The following is a 22,892-nucleotide window of genomic DNA, read 5'->3' as shown; positions in this document are numbered from 1 at the left end:
GCCAGTTGATTTTATATCTTTATATCTATATTTTTAAGTGTGATTTAAAGGAATAATTCACCCAAAAATGAAAATTCTCTCATCATTTATTCACCCTCATACCATCCCAGATGTGTATGACTTTCTTTCTTCTGCTGAAAACAAATGAAGATTTTTAGAAGAATATTTCAGTTCTGTAGGTCCATACAATGCAAGTGAATGGGTGCCAAAATGTTGACACTCCAAAAAGCACAAAGGCAGCATAAAAGTAATCCATAAGACTTTAGGTTTAATCCATGTCTTCATAATTTATATAATAGGTGTGGATGAGAAACAGTTCAATATTTAAGTCAATTTTTGCTAGAAATTCTTCTCCCTGCCCAGTAGGGGGTGTATGCATGAATAATGTGAAACCTAAAACACAAAAAGAATGTGAAAGTGAAAGTTAATGGGGAGATTGACTGGGCAGGGAGGAGAATTATAATAAAAATTGACTTAAATATTGATCTGTTTCTCACCCACACCTATCAAATTGCTTCTGAAGACATTGATTTAACCACTGGAGTCAAACTACAGGATTACTTTTATACTGACCTGTGTGATTTTTGGAGCTTCAAAATTGTGGCACCCATTCATTTGCATTGTATGGACCAAAAGAGCTGAGAGATTCTTCTAAAAATCTATGTTGTGTTCTGCTAAAAAAAAAAAAAAAAAAGAAAGTTATACACATCCGGGATGGCATAAGGGTGAGTAAATGATAAGAGAATTTTAATTTTTGGGTGAACTATTCCTTTAAGTATCCAAGGTCTTGTTGGGCCACTGTGTATTTATACACAATGCATAGGCCTGCTATACATTCATTATTCTATAAATTTTGCCCACTTTCTAGGTCAGTGTCACTGTTATAGAAGCGAAACAGCTGGTGGGTTTGAACATGGATCCAGTGGTATGTGTAGAAATCGGCGAGGATAAAAAGTACACTTCAATGAAGGAGTCCACCAACTGCCCCTACTACAATGAGGTGTGTGTCTTCTTAATTTGAGACGTTTTCCTTTGCCAAATGAATTGGCAGTAATCAGCATACTGGTTTACAGAACTCCTTAAGTGACAGAATAACCAAACTAATAGTTGTCTCAGTATCTCAAATTAAATCTGATGTGTGTAATCTTTTAGGTGTCAAAATACATTCTCGGATCCAAGCTTAATCTGCAGAGACTAAACTATGCGTTGAGTGGCGCAGGAATTATACACTTTATCTTTAATGTTTTGATTATTTCAAATGATTTTTTTTTATTTTTTTATTAATTGAATAGGAATTGACATGATAATAATGTTTTGATGAAATACACCCTTTAACTCAAGGCAAAAATTCTTTTTTGCAGTACTTCGTTTTCGACTTCCATGTTCCTCCTGATGTCATGTTTGACAAGATCCTCAAAGTGTCTGTAAGTGTCATTTAATATGAATTCAGATTAGCTTAAACCAGATGGCCTCTTTTTAATCAATCATTAAACTTTCAAACTTTTAATTTTGTATTTCTGCAGGTTATTCATTCTAAAAATCTTTTGCGAAGTGGAACTCTGGTTGGGAGCTTCAAGCTTGACATTGGAACAGTATATTCACAACCTGGTAAGCGGTCTTATCTTACTTTATTACAAAACTCTCGACTTCACTAAAGGCTGGAGGTTTTCAGGAATTCTTTGCATGTTATTTACCTTTACAGAACACCAGTTCTTCCACAAATGGGCCATTTTGTGTGACCCTGATGACATCACTGCAGGATGTAAAGGTTACGTCAAGTGTGACATTGCAGTTGTCGCAAAGGGCGACACTATTAAAACTCCACACAAAGCAAACGAGACAGAAGAGGATGACATTGAGGGGTAAATAATGATAAAATATTAATATACTGTTTACTGTCAATAGGGTACTGAACAAACCCCTAACCCTAGGTATTGAGTATAACTCATCCTGCACCATTTATGCCAGGTCCATCACCTAAAGGTGCACTCAGTAATTTTTTCATCATTAAAAAGTTTAACTTCTAAAGACATGAATAGTAATTTTGCAATATACATAGGAAATCATGACCACTCACATTAAAATGTAGACTCCAGTCATATCATTAATCTTTTAAAAGCTGTTTTATTGTCCATGGAGAGGGTCCGAACATGGGGGCTGTCATGTTAGAATTTTCAGGATCCCAGAAGAAGCACAGTCGCTGGACAAGGTAAGTGTAACAATGTTCACAGTTAGGGGAAAGGAGGATGTGGGAGGCAGCGAATCCAACTCAAATTGTAGGTTTATTTTAAATTCATGCTTTTCAACGGACACACTCAAAAACATGCTTTCAGCAGACATAGATCAATACAGTCTCTACGGCTTGTGTCTCGTAATTCTCTCTCTCCTTACTGGCGTCCGGCTCGCTCTTAAAGCCCATCTCCACTCTCACTGCAATGACAAACAGCTGTTAGAGACAACATTGCCAGCTGATGATCCTTACCGTTCTTATCTCTTGATCTCGCTCTCCATTCACAAGCCGGTGCTCAACCACGCCCCCACCACCACATACCCCCATCGTCCGACTCAGGCCAGGGAGCCATCTGGCCTGCCCAGTACACCCCCCATTTCTGGAGAGAAAGTCTGCAACAGCCATCTGTGTCCTTGGTCTGTGGACCACCTCGAACTTAAAAGACTGAATGGCCAGATTCCAATGGGTGGTCCACGCGTTGGCATCCTTCATGCGATGGAGCCACTGGAGCGGGGCGTGGTCAGAACAGAGGGTGAAAGCCCATCCCAGGAGGTAGTACCGAATGGTGAGGACTGCCCACTTGATGGCCAGCCACTCCTTCTCAACGGTGCTGTACATCGCCTTTCTCGCCGAAAGCTTCCGGCTGATGTACAACACCGGGCACTCCTCCCCCTCCACCACCTGGGACAACACGGCTTGTCTGACGCGTCGGTCTGTACAACAAAAGGGAGAGAAAAATCAGGAGCATGTTACAATGGACTACCACAAAGCAAAGCTTTCACCTGCATAAAAGCCTTTTGGCACGGCTCCAAACACTGGACCGGGTCTGGGTCTCCCTTTGTGGTGAGATCGGTCAGTGGGCTGGTGATGTCCGAATAATTAGGCACAAACCACTTATAATAGCCAGCCAGCTATCTCACCTTCTTTTTTGGTATTGGGTCTCAGGCAGGCCGCAACCACTGCGGTCTTATCAATTTGGGGACACACCTGCCCGTGACCCAAGTGGAACCCCAAGTGGAACCCAGTGCATTTCTTAGGGTTTGCCATGAGTCCCGCCCATCACAGCGACCTCAGAACCGCCCTCAGATGCTGCATATACTGCTGCCACTCATTACTGTATACAATGATGTCATCCAGATAGGCAGCGGTGTACGCAGAGTGCGGTCTGAGGACTTGGTCCATAAGGCACTGAAATGTAGCCGGGCCCCAAACAAACTGAAAGGATGGGTCACGAATTGGTTTAAGCCAAACGTTGCGAAGAAGGCCGTTTTCTTACGGGACATTGGTGTTAAGGGGATCTGACAGTAACCCTTCGTTAAATCCAGTGTCGAATAAAAGCGAGCCGTGCCCAACCGATCAAGCAGTTCATCAATACGAGGCATTGGATACGTGTCAAATTTAGACACCACGTTGATCTTTCTATAATCAATACAGAACCGGACCGAGCCGTCGCTCTTCAGAACCAGCACCACTGGGTTGGCCCAGTCACTGTGGGATACTTCTATTACCCCTTTATCGAGCATGGCCTTTAATTCTTCTCGAACCACTTTTTTTTTGTGCTCGGGTAATCGGTAGGGACGATTGCATACCACTACCCCTGGGGTCGTTTCGATATGGTGTTTTATGAGGTTCGTATGACCAGGAAGGTCACATTCTAGAATTCTCCTTGCAACCAGGCCACGTCTGTGATTGGCAACGGTGAGAGGTGGTCTCCGCAAGAGTGGGTGCCGCAATTGGCTTTTAAGTTCACCTCCGGCCTGAGCTCCTCCCTCTCCACTACCACCATCGCCAAAGCCACGGGGACCATCTCCCTCCATGGTTTTAAGAGGTTGCGGTGGTAAATCTGACGTGCTCTGCCCCTATCTGTGAGTTTAACCTCATAATGGTGGTTCAGGCCACTTATCCCAAATTCCAAGCATCTTCGTGAACAAACTTACGAATCATGTTTTTCAGGGTTTTATTAAACCGTTCGACCAAGCCGTCCATTTGCGGGTGGTACACGTTTGTCCAAATTGATTTAATGTGCTTGTCCGAATCAATTTAATGCCCAATAATTCGTACAGCTCACATAGTGTACATGACATAAAAGTAGTGCCTTGATCAGTGAGGATTTCTTTCGGAATACCCACTCAGGAGATAATTCTGGAAAGTGCCTCTGCAACACTATGTGCTGAGATGTTGCGCAAAGGCACTGCTTCCGGATATCGCATTGTGTAGTCCACCAGAAACAACGCAAAGTGATGCCTGCGTGCCGTCTGCTATAATGGCCCGACGAGGTCCATACCAATTCTTTTTAAGAGGACCTCGATCAAAGGAAGAGGGTACAAAGGTGTTCTTGGGATGGTCGGTGGATTCACCAGCTGACATTCACGGCATGCTGTACACCATCTGTGAACATCCCCGTGAATGCCTAGCCAATAGAAATGGGCCATTAGATGCTTCAGTGTCTTTTCCTGCCCTAAGTGACCCGCCGTTGGATTATAATAAGCCATCTGGAATAACATTTCCCGATGGTTCTTTGGTATCAATAAGTGGGTTGTATCTTCCTTTGTCTGAGCGTCCTGTGACACTTGATACAACCGGTCATTATAATAGAAAAGTACAGATAGGCGAGTGCAATATCTGACTGAAGACGTTGACCATCAATCACTCTCACTTGGTCGATGGCGTGCCTATGAGTCTCATCTCGCATCTGCTCCAGAGGGAAATCCCCTGTGGGAAACCCTCTAAGGGCTGGGGAAGCTGAGACTTCCCCCTCCCTTATGTCATCCTGACGCGGAACTTGATGTAGATGGACTGGCTCCGCCTTCCTAGCCAGCGCATCACAAATACCACACCAAAATGCTCTGTTACAGGACCCATCTGCACAAATTTCCCTTAATAACATGGAAAACGCTGGTCAATTTGTGCCCAAAATTAGCGGATAGGTGAGGCACAAACTAACCGCAGTCTCGACACTATGCTTTTGTCCCCGAAATTGGATCGTCATGGTCACTACAGGATAATCGTGGATATCCCCATGCACACACCTTACCTTCACCTTGTGACTAGCACCCAAAGCATTGTCTTGAACAAGGCATTGATGGATGGAGGTTTGGCTGCAACCTGAATCCACCAAGGCCTGGTATGTACCCCCCTTAATACTCATGGGTATGCGGTACATCCCAGCTCGATCGGGGGTGGCACTTCGGAGACCCAAACCAATGTCCCCACCTCCATCACCGGGCATTGTCCCAGAAATGCCCAGGCTCCCCGCAGCTCCAACAGACCAGCCCAGGCTCCACGCCCGTGCCTGTGACAGCAGGTCCACCACCCTGGGAGTGAGTGCGGAGTGGGGCAGGGAAAACCAGCAGGTAGTGCAATCACCAGAGCCAAGGAGCCGGTTTGGGAGGAGGAACAGGACGGAAAGCAGGGGAAGGAGGGGAGACAAGAGAATGAGAGGGAGAGAGAGAGAAGGATCTCGGGGCTCACCGGCTCCCGAATACACCACCATGTGGTCCTCTGCCAGCTGGATGGCCGTTTGGAGCAACTCCGGGTGGTGGACCCACTTTGCCGTCTCTCTTGGAAGTCGAACGATAAACCGCTCCAGTACCACCAGATCGATGACAGCTCTGACGTCATGTTGCTCAGCCAGCAACCACCTCCGGCAGGCGTCCCGGAGCTATTGGGTGAAGGTGAATGGGCGGCCGTGCTCACCAATGGTCATGGAGCAGAAATACTGGCACTGCTGCTTGGGTGTCTGACTGACTTGTTGCAGGATGGCTTTTCTCAAGTCGACATACACCAGGTAGTTCTCCACTGGTAACTGCTGCACCGTGAGCTGGGCTTCCCCAGATAGCAGTGGAATTAACCGGCCCACCCACTGGGTGCTCGGCCCGGATCATCTTGGGGGCACATCTTGACTAGCGGAACCTGGGGCGGGGCGGTCACGGGGTCCGGGGTCATGGCGGCAGAACCTTCCTGGTGTAGCAAGCTCCAGAACATCTGCCAGTCCTCCGCTTGGGCCTGGAGGAGCGCTATGAATCGCTGCTCCTGGTCAGTGTGCAGCTCGAGGAGGGCCTGGTGTTGTGTCTGGTGAATACTGGCAAGGGTCTTGACAACATCCTCCAGAGGTGAGGGATCCATGGCGGCATTCTTCCTCCCTTGATCATGGGTTTCGGCACCAGTGTAGCAATGTTCACAGTTAGGGGAAAGGAGGAAGTGGGAGACGGCGAACTCAACTCAAACGGTATGTTTATTTTAAACTCAAAATTCACGCTTTTCAGCGGACACACTCAAAAACACTCCTTTCAGTGGACACAGATCAGTACAGACTCTTCAGCTTGTGTCTCGTAACTCCCCCTCTCCTGGTCTGTCAAGAATCGCCTGACCAGCAGAATATGACTCGCTTAATCTCAGTAACATCATATTATTTGACACTTTTACTCATTGATTAAAGTAATCATGGCTGACTGTGAATACTACATTTCTACAATGGCATCTAAAACTGAAAACTATTGATTTTAAATGATGCTGCATCCAAGCCACTAGGTGTCAGTGTGAGTCCAAGATGACACAAAGACAAAAGTTACTGAGTGCACCTTTAAATTCTCTAGGCCCTGAAAATATTTCTATTGGTAAGTCTTCCCCACCCCGGGTGATAGTGGCTATTCAGAAGACCTTAACAACTGCATATTAATGCACTGGCAACTACTAGTGGCAACTTTTACCCAGACAAGCACTGCTCACATTTTCTTCAAAAAAAATATCGTTTAATATATAATTCTAGCTGTAACACAACAATACAGAGCAAAAGTCACCCAGAAAATTGCATCCATCAGTACACTGATCCTATGAAGGCAATTATATACATTACAACACAAATCTCTTTTTCTTTTCTTTTTTATTCCTTTTTTTGTTTCAGAAATCTTTTGTTGCCGGAAGACGTCCCAGCTGAACGTCAATGGGCAAGATTCTATGTGAAAATTTACAGAGCCGAGGGGTTGCCCAAAATGAACACCAGCATTATGGCTAATGTCAAAAAAGCCTTCATTGGAGAAAATAAGGACTTGGTTGATCCATATGTCCAAGTGCAATTTGCAGGACAGAAGGTGAGCTGAATTCTTAGAAAACAGAGGTTGACCAATTAGTGTCTTTATCTAGAGTGCGGGGGGCCGATGGCCAATATTATGCTGCTATAAAGTAATACAATTTACTGATAAAAAAAAAAAACACACAAAATTGCTGAATTTAAATGACCACATAGTTTAAACAATATTTAAGAAAAATCCCCTAAATGAAAAAAATGGAAACCGAAAATGCGCACTTTGACAAGGATGTAAATTTATGATACTAGGTGAAATTAGCACTTCTGTTAAAGACCCCAAGAAATGGCTTGAAATGAGCAGTTTATTTTTCCTGTGTTGACATATTTCCTATTAAAACAGGAAGTTTGAGTAGAACAAATAATCCTTCACATGCAGCAATGATAGCTTTGCAGATTCTTGGCATTCTAGCTGTCAGTTTGTCCAGTGTGGTGGCGGGGGCATGGTCGAGCGTTCGTCCGGAGAGAAAGCGGTAAGGGTGCACACACCTGAGTGCTATAATGTCTAACACTTGTTTCTGATTGTAGTAAGTGCTGGGGAGAGTGATAAAAAAGAGACCATGCCAGAGACGAGGGAGAGAGAGATGGGGGAAACACAGGGGAAGGGGGGAGAGAGAGAGGGTGGGAGGGCTCTTCTGCCCTCTGATACGCCGACATATGGTCCTCCGCCAGTTGAACGGCCTCCTCCAGCTACGCCGGGTGGCGGTACTAGACCCACTCTGCCATTCCTTTCGGTAGATGACCGATAAGCTGATCCAGCACCACAAGATCGATGACTCCCTCGGCATCACTGTCCTCAGCCAGCAGCCACTTCCGGCAGGTGTCCCGGAGCTGTTTAGTGAAGGCAAACGGGTGGCCACACCCATCCATCTTCATCGACTGGAAGAGTTGTCGGTATTGCTCAGGGCTGCGACCGACTCGCTACAGGAAGGTCTTCCTTAGATCATCATACACCAGGAGACTTGAGCTGGTAGTTGATGCACCACGAGTTGAGCTTCCCCGGACAACAGTGGGATGAGTCTGGCCACCCACTGAGCATGTGACCAGCCCCAGACCTCGGCCATCCTCTTGAAGAGATCCAGGAAGGCCTCGGGATCATCTTCTGCCCCCATGTTCATGTATGGGGGCTGCTGGGTCCAGGGTCACGGCAGGGGCTTTCGCGAATAGTAGGCACCGGATCGCGTGCCAGTCCTCTGCTTGAGCTTGGAGAACCTCCTGGAATCAGCGATCCTGGTCCTGGCATAGCTCAAGAAGGGCCTGATGTTGTGCATGGTGCATACTGGCGAGGGACTTGATGACTTCCACCAAGTGCGAGGACTCCATGCCGGCGTATTTCCTTCAATTCTCCCGGGTTTCGGCACCAGTGTAAATGTTCAAGGAAGGGAGGGAAAGGAGGACACAGGAAACTTGGGCTTCAACTCAAAGGTCTCACTTTAATAACCAAATATAAAGGGGCTTTTTAGCGTCACACTCTTTAACTTAAACTTAAGACAGTCTCTTTCAGATGGGTAGCTCTCTCTCCCTCATCTCTGGCGTGGTCTCTTTTTATCGCTCTCCCCAGTGCTTACTGCAATCAGAAACATGTGTTAGACATTATAGCACTCAGGTGTGTGCACCCTTAACGCTTTCTCTCTCCCCGGACAAACACTCGACCACGCCCCCGCTGCCACATCCAGATACTCAGGAGACATTTCACCCCATGTTTCCTGTAGCACTTGCCATAGATGTGGCTGTCTTGTCAGGCACTTCTCACACACCTTACAGTCTAGCTGATCCCACAAAATCTCAATGGGGTTAAGATCCATAACACTCTTTTCCAATTATCTGTTGTCCAATGTCTGTGTTTCTTTGTCCACTCTAACCTTTTCTTTTTGTTTTTCTGTTTCAAAAGTGGCTTTTTCTTTGCAATTCTTCCCATAAGGCCTGCACCCCTGAGTCTTCTCTTTACTGTTGTACATGAAACTGGTGCTGAGCGGGTAGAATTCAATGAAGCTGTCAGCTGAGGATATGTGAGGTTTCTATTTCTCACACTAGAGACTCTGATGTACTTATCCCCTTGTTTAGTTGTACATCTGGGCATTCCACATCTCTTTCTGTCCTTGTTAGAGCCAGTTGTCCTTTGTCTTTGAAGACTGTAGTGTACACCTTTGTAGGAAATCTTCAGTTTTTTGGCAAGTACGGTGATGCCATGCAAAGGGCAGATGTGTGAGAGACAGCTCTGCACACTTTGCTAATTTTTTTAATTATTTTCATGATATAATCCGGTGAAATTCGTTACACCCAGTTACACATTTACTGTTTGAGGTAAACATGGCAAAGAAGTCAAAATCCTCAGGCTCTGGAGACATTAAAAGACACTTACGGGTTTAAGATGAAAGCCCAGACAGGCCTGTGGACCGGGGACTCGATTTGGATGGCGTGGCAGGAGAAAGAATCCAGCGTCAACTGTCCTCAAGCATATGGCAGAACCCTAAACTATTCATTAATAAGTCCCCTTTCTGTTGGTCAGATTGGATTGTGAGGGGGGGTTAATACACTCGGTGACCTATATGAGAGTGGAGTATTGAGACCTTTTGAAAATTTGGTTCAAAATTTTGGGATTCCCAGATCTCAAGTATTTACAGCTGCGCCACCTACTCTGCACTGTTTTTGGGAGTGGCACGCACCCCCCAGTGCGGCAGATACTCTGGGAGTGGTGATTACTGCTTTTGGAAAAGGTCATGAGGGATCAGTGTATTACTCCCTGCTAATTCAGAGTCTGGGGGACGGAGCTTTAAATTCCCTCAAAAGATTATGGGAGGAAGATTTAAATTTGTTTTTGGAGGAGGGAGTGTGGGCTAGGATTCTTAAAAATGTCAAGTCTGCATCTAGAGATGCAAGGGTGCGCCTTATGCAATTTAAGATTCTACATAGATTTTATTGGACCCCTTCTAAATTGTATAGGCTTGGTCTTAAGGATACACCCACCTGCTGGCGATGCCATTTAGAAAATGGAAACACCACCCATGTTTTTTGGGGGTGTCGTAAGATACAGGAGTTCTGGTTGAGGGTCCAGAATTTTATGGCCGACGTATTGGGTACTTGGATCTCCTTTTGCCCCAGGCTCTGTATTTTGGGTGACGGGGCAGTCATTGATGTAGGAGATAAGTGCATGAAGAATTGGATCCTGGCCGGTGTTTTGGTGGGCAGACAGGTTATCCTTAGAGGATGGAAGTCAGCTGGAGCCCCCTCGTTTCGTGAGTGGTGCGTGGAGATAGGCAGGGTGGCAGCTTGGGAAGAGTTGTCATATAGAAGGCTAGGCAATATGGATATGTTCATCAGGAGGTGGGGCAGCTATTTGGGCTTTTTGGAGGGCTCTCGGGGAGGGGCAGTGGAGGGAGACGTGCTGTTTTAAATGTGTATGTTGTAGCCTTTTTGTTTTTGAACATATACTTTTTTTAAATGTATTTCTAAATATTTTCTTCTGTTTTATTGTTTGTTTGTGTGTCTTTGTCAACAATTGTATTTGACCACTGGGGTATCTGTTTGTGTTGGGTGGTGGGGTGGGGTGGTTAATGTTCAGGAGGAAGGGTTGTAAATAATGTAATGTGATTCCAAATATTCTGTTATATATATATATATATATATATATATATATATATATATATATATATATATATATGTTATATGGAATCAAAAAAAACTTTTAATAACAAAACACAATTGTATAGCCTTTATCCCTCAAAACAATGATTGACTGACAAGTTTCTAGAGAAAGCTGTTTCTTTTTTGGCATTTTCTTTTTTACCTAATATTGACCTTAAGACATGCCAGTCTATTGCATACTGTGGCAACTCAAAAACAAACACAAAGAAAATATTAAGCTTCATTTAACAAACCAAATAGCTTTCAGCAGTGTTTGATATAATGGCAAGTGAATTTCTAGTACCAAGTTAGCAATTTAGCATGATTACTCAAGGATAAGGTGTTGGAGTGATTGCTGCTGGAAATGGGGCCTGTCTAGATTTGATCAAAAATGACTTTTTTCAAATAGTGATGGTGCTGTTTTTTTACATCAGTGATGTCCTGACTATACTTTGTGATCAGTTAAATGCCACTTTGGTGAATTAAAGTACCAATTTCCTTCCGAAACAGTAAAATTGTACATTATTCCAAACTTTTGGCCACCAGTGTAAATGTCCCTTTTCAACGGAATTTAGTGTTGAATTAAGTATTTTAAATGAGTCGCATAAACACACAATGTTTTTTTGACTGCTTTCTTAGGGTTTCTTACTTTTTAAACTAGTCGACTCCAAAATGTTACTTTAAACGTCAGTGATTTTAGTCGTTCCGCACATCCCTACCATAAACCATGATTTGCTACTTTCAATTGCTAGTAAGTTACAGGTGGTATTAGGGGGAGGGACATTCTCATTTGAAAGAGCATTGGATTGGACAAAAATCTGTATAGTGCAAGATTAATTTTGGTCGGTCTTCCTAGAAGAAAAAGAGGGACTGTACTATGAGGAGTACACTAGCTAGAAAGCTAATGAACTAAAAGCCACTAAACTCAAGACACAAAACGGTTGATTATCAGCCGATTAATCTGCCTGGCCGATATATTCAATAATATATCGCTATATTCACTAATTCTCACAACTGGAAAAATTCACCAGCCTCCATTTTCACTACAAGAACTGAAATTTTCATTTGTTCACAATATAGGGAAAAACGTCCATTCAGAAGAGCAGCTATGAGCCCATCTGGAATGAACAGGTCATTTTCACTGAGCAGTTTCCACCTCTGTGCCGGAGAATGAAGCTGCAGATCCGAGACTCAGATAAAGTAAATGATGTGGCCATCGGAACACATTTCATTGACCTGCAGAAGATTGCTAATGATGGAGACAAAGGTAACAGTTTTTATATATATAAATATCAGCAAAGAAATATGTAGCCTGTCTTAAATATGTTTCTCCACTTGCTTTTAATACGTTATATTTTGTCTCAGATTCTTACATACACAGACCATCTATTGAGGGATATAAATTAAATAATTTAATTAAATAATACATCATGAAATGTTGCAATAGAGGTATGCAACCTGACCCAGGCCCGACGGCACTAGAAAAACCGCTGTGTTCGGGTCAGTTTTTCAAGTATGACTTAAGGTTCGGTTTGGGTTTGTAATTAATGGAAAAAGCAACAGGCCAACCAAATTTTGCGCACGCACTCATAGACATACGCCAAAGGACAAGTTAGGGGCATTCACACCAATTTGTTTTTGCACGGGTCTGCTCTGGTTTTCCAAAAAATAAATCCTATGTTAAAGGTGCACTCAGTAATTTTTCCTCATAAAAAAAGTTTAACTCCTAAAGACATTAATTATAATTTTGAAACATATGTAGGAAATCATGAGCACTCACATTAAAATGAAGACTCCAGTCATATCAGTAACCTTATAAAAGCTATTTTATTCTACATGGAGAGGGTCCTCACATGGGGGCTGCCATGTTGAGATCACATGACCAGTCAAATACTACTCGCTTAATCTCAGTAACCGTCCTGTTATTGGACACTTTCACTCATTGATTAAAGTAATCATGACTGACTGTGAATACTACATTTCTACAATGTCATCTGAAACAGAAAACTAGTGATTTTAAATGATGCTGCATCCACACCGCTAGGTGTCAGTGTAAGTCCAAGATGACACAAAGTCAAAAGTTACTGAGTGCACCTTTAACACATGCTGGACGGATGTATTTGAATGCAACCCATATTTTGCACATTTTTAGATACTGTGTCAAGTTAAAAAGAACATCAAGTTTCAGAAATGCATGTTAAAACACCTGTGTTCTGTTTCATTCGTTGCACTGCATCTAGCTTGTTTTTAGCGCAGGTGTCACAAAAACGTTCTGAACAAGTTCAGGCTGCAAAGAGGACTTCATGCGATTTATAATAATGGGTGAAATAATTAGGTGTTTCTTTCAAATGTATGGAAGGGTTAGAGTTGCATGTCCCACGGATTGATTTTTATAAAATCTAAAAGATTTCAATTGGTTTTTTTTTAAACTATACACTTTTTACAATTCCTTCATTATTTATATTTGGTACTTTTCAAATGTCTTTTATGTATAGATTTCTCTGTTTTAGCCTTGTCCCAGACCCAGGCTTTCAATATTAAACAATGAAAATCCATTAAAAGAGTACAAATTATTACGTTTAAAATGATGGTCATCTAAACAAAGAGTGACATAAACATAAACCATCTCAATAATTATTGTGTGAAAAGTATTTCTATAAATGTTTCAAATATTATGACTGTCCCACAGTTGTGCCATCATTTCCACCACACCAAACAATTTTGCCCCTAATAAAGTTTTTTATTAAAAGTTAGTGCACTTGTTAACCAAGTGGACAAAAGTGTCAGTAAAAAGCATACTTTAGATAAAATGCAATTAAATTACTTAATTGTGTGTATTTAGGATCAATAAAATGTTAGAGTCAGCCATTTTATTTAAAAACAGTTTTAACAATACTTTACTTTCTAGAAGTCCACAGTGCTACTGTAAAACTACCCGAAGTTGAAGAAACACCAATTACATAATAAAATGTAACAATCAATAAATAAAAATACAATCAAATGGGGGCCTGGGTAGCTCAGCGAGTACTGACGCTGACTACCACCACTGGAGTCACGAGTTCAAATCCAGGGGATGTGCTGAGCCTGGTTGCTAGGGAGGGTAGAGTCACATGGGGTAACCTCCTCGTGGTCACGACTAGTGGTTCTTGCTCTCAGTGGGGTGCATGGTAAGTTGTGTGTGGATTGCAGAGAGTAGCATGAGCCTCCACATGCTGTGAGTCTTCGCAGTGTCATGAGGTGAGTAATCATGCCACCACGAGGACTAGTGGGAATTGGGCATTCCAAATTGGGGAGAAAAGGGGATAAAAAATAAAATAATAAATACAATCAAATGTGAGCGTAAGTAAATAAATAAGGCATAACAATTTATTCAAGTCAATGCAAGACACAGAAACAAAGTAATTTTCTCACAACTTTGGTCAAAATTGTCCATTTAAATTTCAAGGTGTATTTTGTAATTTTTCATTTTAAATAATTACGACACAAAATGTAAATTTTACTGTATTGTTATTTATTAATTGCAATATTTTACAACACATTTAATTATTTTATGACATGTTTATTTAATTTTGAAGGAAATATCCCTCCATAGCCATCGCTAGAGATCATAAAAATACAACGGGGTTAACTTGGTCATGGAAAATCCGGAAATATAAAACCAAAAATATAAATTGTGATTTCTGGGTCTGGAAAAGTCATCAAAATTAATAAAATCTCTAAAAGTCATGGAAGATTCTATAGTGAATTTCAGTTCTTAGTTGTTCAGCTCTAAAATATTTCATCAACAAGTAAGCATTTTTGTGTGTGTAATCTCTATTGCACTACATTATTTTAAAAATGTCATTTTCCAGCAAACATAAATGACTGTAAAACTTAAATTGGAAATTCATTGGTCAAAAAGTGTGGAAACTATGAAACAAGTGAATCGATAAAGAATGTCTTTTTTTCTCTCATTATTAGGCTTTCTTCCCACTCTGGGGCCAGCTTGGGTCAACATGTACGGTTCCACACGTAGCTACACTCTCATGGACGAGTACCAGGACCTGAATGAAGGACTAGGGGAGGGGGTGTCGTTCCGGGCTCGACTGTTGATCAGTCTGACCATGGAGATACTTGACACCTCCTCTCCTGATATCATGAGCTCCACAGAGGTACAGGTGGAGGGGATACCCAACATCTCGGATGTAAGTGATCCATTAATAGAGGGGGTTGTGACAGGGCAATTACAGTGAATTATTAATTGTCTTTATTTAGTGTCCTACATTATTCATTTAGCAGTAATACACATAGTAGTTCTTTGTGTGCGAGACAATCATCTACAGCAGAGTTTGAGAAAACTTCCACAAGTGTTCCAGAACTGTTGTAAATTGTTTATGAGAACAATGAAATCAGCATTTTTTTATTTCATCAGGATCTAAAGAAAACCCCTGTGCGCGCAAAACATACTTTTTTAATCATTTGTTTGTTTCTTTTTTATATCTAGAATGCCACTGGAAAGATTGAGGAATTCTTTCTATTTGGATGTTTTCTTGAGGCCACCATGATTGACAGGAAGATTGGAGACAAACCCATCAACTTTGAGGTTACAATAGGTATAAAGCCTATAAATCTAACCCTGTTCTTTGATCTAACCCATAAAGGTGAAGTGTGTAATTTCTGCACTACCTGTGGCACCAAACAGAACTGCAAAAAATAATTTGCAAAATTTACTACATGAGCCAATGTTGCTATGTCGGGCTTAAGGAGTCAGGGTGTGGCTGGTTATTTTAAAAATGTTTAAAGACATTATTTTAGTTAGGGGAAAAGCTACAGGACATCAATGATCACCAGTTTTTTAAAAGTGTCATGAAATGCTCTTTTTTATATAGTTTTATTTTCTTCCCTGAGGTCCACTGATAATGATAGTAACGATTTTTTGCATTAAAACATTCATAATTGAGCAATATATGATCATTTTACACCCTGTCTCTGGCCCGCTGTCTGAAATGCTGGTTTTGGCATACGCACTTCCTTAATACTTCAACGTAAACGCCCACAGTTTTGATTGGCTAACATCATACAGCCCCTCAAATTCAGCCATTTTTTAAACTAAATCTGAAGAGAATGAACAAGCTCCACAACATTATAAAACTATATTTCAGGGGTCACACATAACCAGGGTTGGGAGGGTTACTTTTTAAATGTATTCCACTACAGATTACAGAGTACATGCTGTAAAATGTCATTTGTAACATATTCTGTTAGATTACTCAAGGTCAGTAATGTATTCTAAATACTTTGGATTACTTCTTCAGCACTGGTAGATTTTTTCACTTGTTTTGACTATAAAAACTCTGCCAGTACAGTAAGACAAAATACACACGTTAAAAATACATTCTCTGAAAAACCTAAATATCTTATGCAGTGTTGTTTCTAAAACAAGATCAATCAAATTGATCTTGTTTTAAGGATTTTTAGATATTTTTACAGGAAAACAATACAAAAATTATCATCAAGAATATGATTTTTGCCCTAATATCAAAGGTCTTACTAGAAAAAAAGAAATGATGATCCAACATGAATTTTCTTGATAAAAAAATATGATCGTGCCTGGTAACGTGCATGTAAAGTGGCTAGAAATAGCATTTAAGCTTAGCGTAAAGCTGACAATTTACACAAGCTTTATTTCTATTTCTTCTGCTCCAAACTTACATCAAACTTACTTCTCTGTCTGCTCGTATGAATGTAACACATCATAAGAAAGTGTTTCACCGCTGTTCAAATGCACTTTGGATTGCATCATTTATATGTATAAATGTTTTCCATCTGAAAGGACTAAATATTAAATGAAACAAATGACAATAAAATGCAAAGTAATCTCTTCAGTAATTAAAATACTTTTTGAATGTAACTGTATTCTAATTACCAATGATTTAAACTGTAACTGTAGTGGAATACAGTTACTTATATTTTGTATTTTAAATACGTAATCCCGTTACATGTGTTCCATTACTCCCCAACCCTGCACATAACACACATCCAACACATTGCATCTGAATATATTAAACTGTTCATCTCAAGCAGAACTGTTAACACTCAAACCCTGTCTACACCAGATGTGAGAGTCATGTCGCATCAAAAGCAATTGCGGTGCATTGCGGCAACAGAAAACAGATGTCCCGTTCCATTTTGCGCTACACGCGCTGGCGCTAGTACTGCCAACAACACAAATAAGCGGTTTAGAAAGTTCGTGTCAACCAGAGGTGGGTAGAGTAGCAAAAACTGTACTCAAGTAAAAGTACAATTACTTTAAATAAATAATTACTCAAGTAGAAGTAAAAGTACTAACATAAATAATTACTTGTGTAAGAAAGTATCCAATTAAAAGAGTGCTTAATAATAGTAACTCGTTACTTTCACAAATGACATAATAGACGTTTACTCCCCTATATTCCATTACAGAATTATTATTATTCATGGAAATTATGTGATCATTTATGTTGTTCCAAACCCGTATGAATTTCTTTCTTCCATGCAACACAATAAGGAGATATTAGACAGAATGTTTGCCTGAGTCACTATTTACTTTTAGTGAATGTTTTTTTTTTCTCCATATTTTGAAAGTGAATGGTGACTGAGACTGTCAGTCCCTAATATTCTGTCTAACATATTTTGTGTTCCACATAATACAAAGCTTCACACTGGTTTGGAACAACATGAGGGTGGGGAAATGATGACAGAATATTAAATTATGGCTGAGCTATCACTTCAAAGAGATAGTTTACCCCAAAATGAAAATTCTCTCATCATTTACTCAACCTCATGCCATCCCAGATGTGTATGACTTCCTTTCTTCTGAAGAACACAAATTAAGATTTTTAGAAGAATATTTTAGCTCTGTAGGCCCAAATGTTAATGCTCCAAAAAGCACATAAAGGCAGCATAAAAGTAATCCATAAGACTCCAGTGGTTAAATCCATGTATTCAGAAGTGATATGATAGGTGTGGGCGAGAAACAATATTTGTAATTTTTTACTAGACAGCAGGGGGCGATATGCAGAGAATAATGTGAAAGTGATCTGTTTCTTTGTTTCTCATCCACACCTATCACATCGCTTCTGAAGATACTGATTTAACCACTAGAGTCTTATGGATTACTTTTATGCTGACTTATGTTTGTTTGTTTAGCTTTAAAATGTAATGTAAAATGTTGCCACCCATTCACTTGCATTGTATGGACCCACAGAGCTGAGAAATTCTTCTAAAAATATTCATTTGAGTTCAGCAGATGAAAGAAAGTCGTACACATCTGGGGTGGCAAGAGGGTGAGTAAATAATGAGAATTGTAATTTTTGGGTGAACTATCCCTTTAAGGGCTCTTTTCAGATCTGGATGAATTTGTCAATAAGAGAGGTTTGGAAACATTTCTAGTAATTATTACAGTGAAAACGTGAAAATGTCCCACAAGGACGTTATATATAATGCTGAAATATAAACCAAAGCAAGATCATGTTTTATTAATGCCTACTTTCTCTATTTCATAGCTTTTAAAGTCCTGTGTGGATTCTTATTTCAGTGTAGTTACAGATTTCAGTGTCATAAGTATTTAGATCATTAGTTTTGTACAGCAGTACCGCCGCTCTCTAAATGCAGAATACGCAGCCTAAGTAGGGCACCAACTCCGGTCGCAGAACATTCGCTGTGTCTGAAACCACTCCCTATCCACTATATAGTGCACTATTTCGAGTGTCCGCTATTTTGTAGGAGTGTCTGAATTCTGAGTGAGCCACTCGTTCCCTACTTTTGTTCACTCATTCTTACCCACAATGCACTCTAATTTCGAGTGTACATTTGATGTACACTCGACGACGGTTAATTGCCCACAATCCACCATGGAAAGATGTACGAGCTGGGAGTTTACTCCTTCACTCCTGCAATGTTTTATACTCTTTATATTAACACACAGTATATATTAAAAATGACAAACAGAATGAAGATTTATTGTATTCATATATTATTTAATAAGAATAACAAGTAAGGCCCAAGTATTTTAAAATTTCATATGTGATGTTGTTTCTGCGACAGTCACGTCCGAATTCACTCATTTCGTTCACTTACTGCTGAGATATAGTACACAAACAGAAAAGCCGCTTAACTCAGCGTGCTGCCTTCAATTGGAGCTGTGATTTTAATCTTGAAATATCAGCATGTCTTGGTGTTAAATGAAGGCACTGCATGACAAAACTATTCTTTTTTCACTGTGCAGAGCGAAGAAAGTGTTTCACTTTGAAGAGCTTGATGCTGCAGCAGTGATTGAGTGACAGTCTGTGACAGCGGCTCAGCGCGCGCCTCTGTGTGAACTTCCCCTCTCGTAAAAGTCCCTTTCAATAATCTCTCAATAAATTACACATTAATTAAAATTAAACCCAGTCATTTAATGACAGGAATGCCACCCATTGTAAAGAAGTAAAAGTAAAAAAATGTCATTAGAAATTTACTTGAGTGTGAGTAAAAAGTACCCACTTTTAAACCTACTCTAAAAGTAAATTTTTTTCCAAAAAGTTATTCAAGTAAATGTAATGGAGTAAAAGTAGTGCGTTACTACCCACCTCTGGTGTCAACACACCCAGTGTAGACAGCCTCAAGCTGTTGCGTCACGTCAACGGACGCGCACGGTGTAAACAGGATGTCTGCACCATAAACTATCAATCAGTCATGAAATTTTAAATATTAATGAATAGAACTGTTTACTTACTGTTTTGCATCGGGTCCAAGTGTTTTTAACTGCCCCATCCTTTAATAAAAGTTCCTTTGAAAAGCTTGAATCATTTTATGACTGGTTCACAAGCAATCCACATTGATATGAGCTGAAAAAACATGCAATCCACGCTGAAATACTCTGAAGACACATCCAGTTTACAGTATCATCCTGTTCTGAAATGCACATCGCTGGAAATGTATCTAAAAGGTCAAAGACGTCCATCCAGCACATTATTTCATACACCAATAATTAAAAATAGCGCAGATGGGTGAAAGAACACATCCATGACACGTTTGTGCTCAAAACAGCAAGAGGCAGCAGCTGAATGACAGAGAGTGAATTCTCCTCTTCAGAGTTGTAACTTGACATCGCGTCTTTTAAAAGCGGCTCGAGATATGTATCAAGTGGTCAAAAATGTCTGTCTGTATGTTTAAATACAAAAATAATTTAAAATAGTCCAGATGGATCCCCTTTAGTGTTCAGGAATAGTTAGACCACAGTAGGTCTTGTTTGTCATGCTCTCACTCTGAGTACATACTGAGCACCAGTGAGTGGCGCCAAGGGTGCGTTGATGTAAAAATAGGCGTTGATGTTTTTGAGCTGTAGAGGCCACAGCTGGTTGTTAAAGTGGGTCCTCACAACCCACCAGAACAGTTTTGAACATGGGCATTCCCAGGTATACGGGGGCTGGTGGTGTATGGGCATAGCAGCAATTTCATCTCTCATTATATGAGATATTACACTAATTCTGCACCATCTCTTGGCAGCATTTAAAAAATGATCTACAATTGCTACAATACCGAAAATACAACTATCCTCGAAGCAAGGAGGCCATTCAGCTGTTCCATCATGAGGGCTCCCTCAAGATAATGCATATGACTTAGTGGATGGAAACGTGCAACGATTCACATTTTCTTTAGTCGGTTTTTTAGAAATACGCTTAAATATGCTAAACATTTGGATGGAAACCCAGCTAGTGAAGCAAGTGTTGAATGATCTGCTCTGCTAACCTACTGTAATCTGAAGCGCATGCAAGAACTGGGCTTCCCTCAATATCACGTCACAGACCACAAAAATGATGCGAACCATGTGAATTCTAGTGAGAATTTTGTTGTTTAAAGTGCTATTGAGAAAGTCAAACCTCTCAAACAGTAGACAGTCCCGACATGTTGAACAGCAGGAGAAAAAAACAATGTGTCATATGCCAAAGTAAATCGTTTTTCAAATTACACATCACCACCCACAGTAGTAACAGTAACTGTGGTATTTTGACAAAATTGTTAATAGTTTCATATTAAATAATATATTAGGTAGAACCTGTTAGACTTTATTTTTATTACAACTGTGGAAATTGTAGTTAAAGTTACTAAATGTGTTTAGGCTACTTCTTATTTAATAACAAAATCTTTATTTTGCTTTTAAAAAAAGACTAGCTACAGTACATTGACCTAACTACAGTAATAAAGAGACATCCATGGTCTTACCTGTGCTTATCTGGTATTTCACTGTAAATATAAGGGCAAGTACATAAATGGCTTTTCAGTCTGTACATCCAAGACTTTTATTACATAGAAGGAAACATTTCACCATAATTTGTCTATATGTTCTGTTTGAATGAGGTTTGATATAAGGAACATTTAAACTTTTGTTGCAACGCACTCTGACATAAGCATCCATTGACTAATGAGAATTTCAGAGAGATAGGTCCAGTTTTGAAAATCCCAACATTAGCTGGGTTTCCACCCAAATGTTTCACGTTTTTAAGTGCATTTCTAAAAATTTGACTAAAAAAATGAGAATCATTGTGCATTATCGCATTGTATTTGTGGTATTGGAGCAATTGTAATCCCCGCTTGATTTCAAACTGAAGCCCTAAAAACAGAGCTGATGCACTCAATCAAACGTGATGCTGGAGTGTGTAGGCACCCTAATTTGTTAAGGGAAAATTGCCCAAATGTTGGTCGGGACATTTCCAATTTTCTGAAATTTGGTAGGGACGAGTTCCTTCCATCTCTACCTAAATCTACGCCAGTGGTTAGAAAATAATCTGGCAAACAAATAAACTTAAATGTATTTGTCACCGCACATCCTCCAAAATCTTTGTATACAATCACTAATCAAGCTTCTGTAAATTGTAGAGGAATATTCAAAACATTCACTGGTGGGTAATTCTGAACTAAAGACAAGCCTGATTATCTCAGTGAAACAGATCCAGTCCAATAATCCATTATTGAAGCAATTAATTAAATTATAAAGGGAATATCAGATACTACAGGATCACACTGTCCTCTCAACACAAGGAAACTATGGCAGTGAACTTGATACTCCAACCAAACCAAAAACCAAGAAGAGGAAAGGAGGAGATGGAGATGAGGAGGAGTCAGAGCTCATTCACGGCTCTAGTGATGAAGAGGAGGATGTTGATGGAGAGGTGACGTCAGTGTCCACAACGCCTCCAATGAAACCTGTCATCACTGACAGGTTCAGTTACTCGAATGATTGCGCTGATACAGAACCAATCTATTTTTTGCATTTTTCCAAAAATGTACACACAATATCTATTCTTTTCATTTTGCAGAAACTATTTCCATCTCCCTTATTTTGAGAGAAAACCCTGTATCTCTATCAAGAGCTGGTGGCAAGACCAGAGAAGGCGACTTTATAATGCCAACATCATGGACAACATCGCAGATAAATTGGTAATAAATCAGCCATGAGTAATATAATATTACTGCAATTGGTGGTGCAGAATTCACAACAAAGGTTTTCATCACCAACACCAGTAAAGCACAATTATCTATTAGGCATCACCAGAAAACCAATACACACTGACAGCAAAAGCACATGTATTTGCTTGCTAACATGGGGAAATTGATGTGGACATCCATCCATGCTCCTTTAGCAATATTTGTGAGCACATTGTTGCTGTTTTGAGTTTAGGATGATGGTTTAGCTAAGCTTTTGCAAAACCTGAAATACATTGCCCTTGGTTGCTGCAGTTTGCAGGTGTAATGTCCACTGGGGGGCATTGAAAAGCCAGTTTTGTTTTTACTTTTATCAGTTTTCAGTTTCAACAGCTGAGACTTGAATAAGGTAAAAATGCTAATCTCTAAATAATGTTGTATCAACATTTTAATCAACCCATACAACCTGGAATGCACTTTTTGCATTAACACTAACTCCAAGCTCTAACCCAGGGCTGTCCAAAATAAGGC

At 40.5% G+C, this 22,892-nt stretch overlaps 1 protein-coding gene across 1 annotated transcript in view; it reads left to right on the top strand.

Annotated features, from left to right (window-relative positions):
* The first annotated feature begins 910 nt into the window (after positions 1–910).
* Positions 911–22,892, top strand: part of LOC127455346 (otoferlin-like) — a 59,975-nt gene continuing 37,993 nt past the window's right edge. Inside the window, exons 1-10 of the mRNA XM_051723160.1 lie at positions 911–1,000; positions 1,362–1,424; positions 1,524–1,608; positions 1,703–1,862; positions 7,134–7,320; positions 12,018–12,204; positions 14,898–15,121; positions 15,421–15,529; positions 21,978–22,158; positions 22,256–22,376. Coding sequence (XP_051579120.1) covers positions 914–1,000; positions 1,362–1,424; positions 1,524–1,608; positions 1,703–1,862; positions 7,134–7,320; positions 12,018–12,204; positions 14,898–15,121; positions 15,421–15,529; positions 21,978–22,158; positions 22,256–22,376 — 1,404 coding nt within the window. The 5' untranslated portion in view covers positions 911–913. The remainder of the gene's footprint in view (positions 1,001–1,361; positions 1,425–1,523; positions 1,609–1,702; positions 1,863–7,133; positions 7,321–12,017; positions 12,205–14,897; positions 15,122–15,420; positions 15,530–21,977; positions 22,159–22,255; positions 22,377–22,892) is intronic.

Source organism: Myxocyprinus asiaticus, chromosome 17, assembly GCF_019703515.2.
Source record: "Myxocyprinus asiaticus isolate MX2 ecotype Aquarium Trade chromosome 17, UBuf_Myxa_2, whole genome shotgun sequence".
Taxonomy (NCBI): Eukaryota; Metazoa; Chordata; class Actinopteri; order Cypriniformes; family Catostomidae; genus Myxocyprinus; species Myxocyprinus asiaticus.
This window is presented reverse-complemented; position numbering and strand designations above follow the sequence as displayed.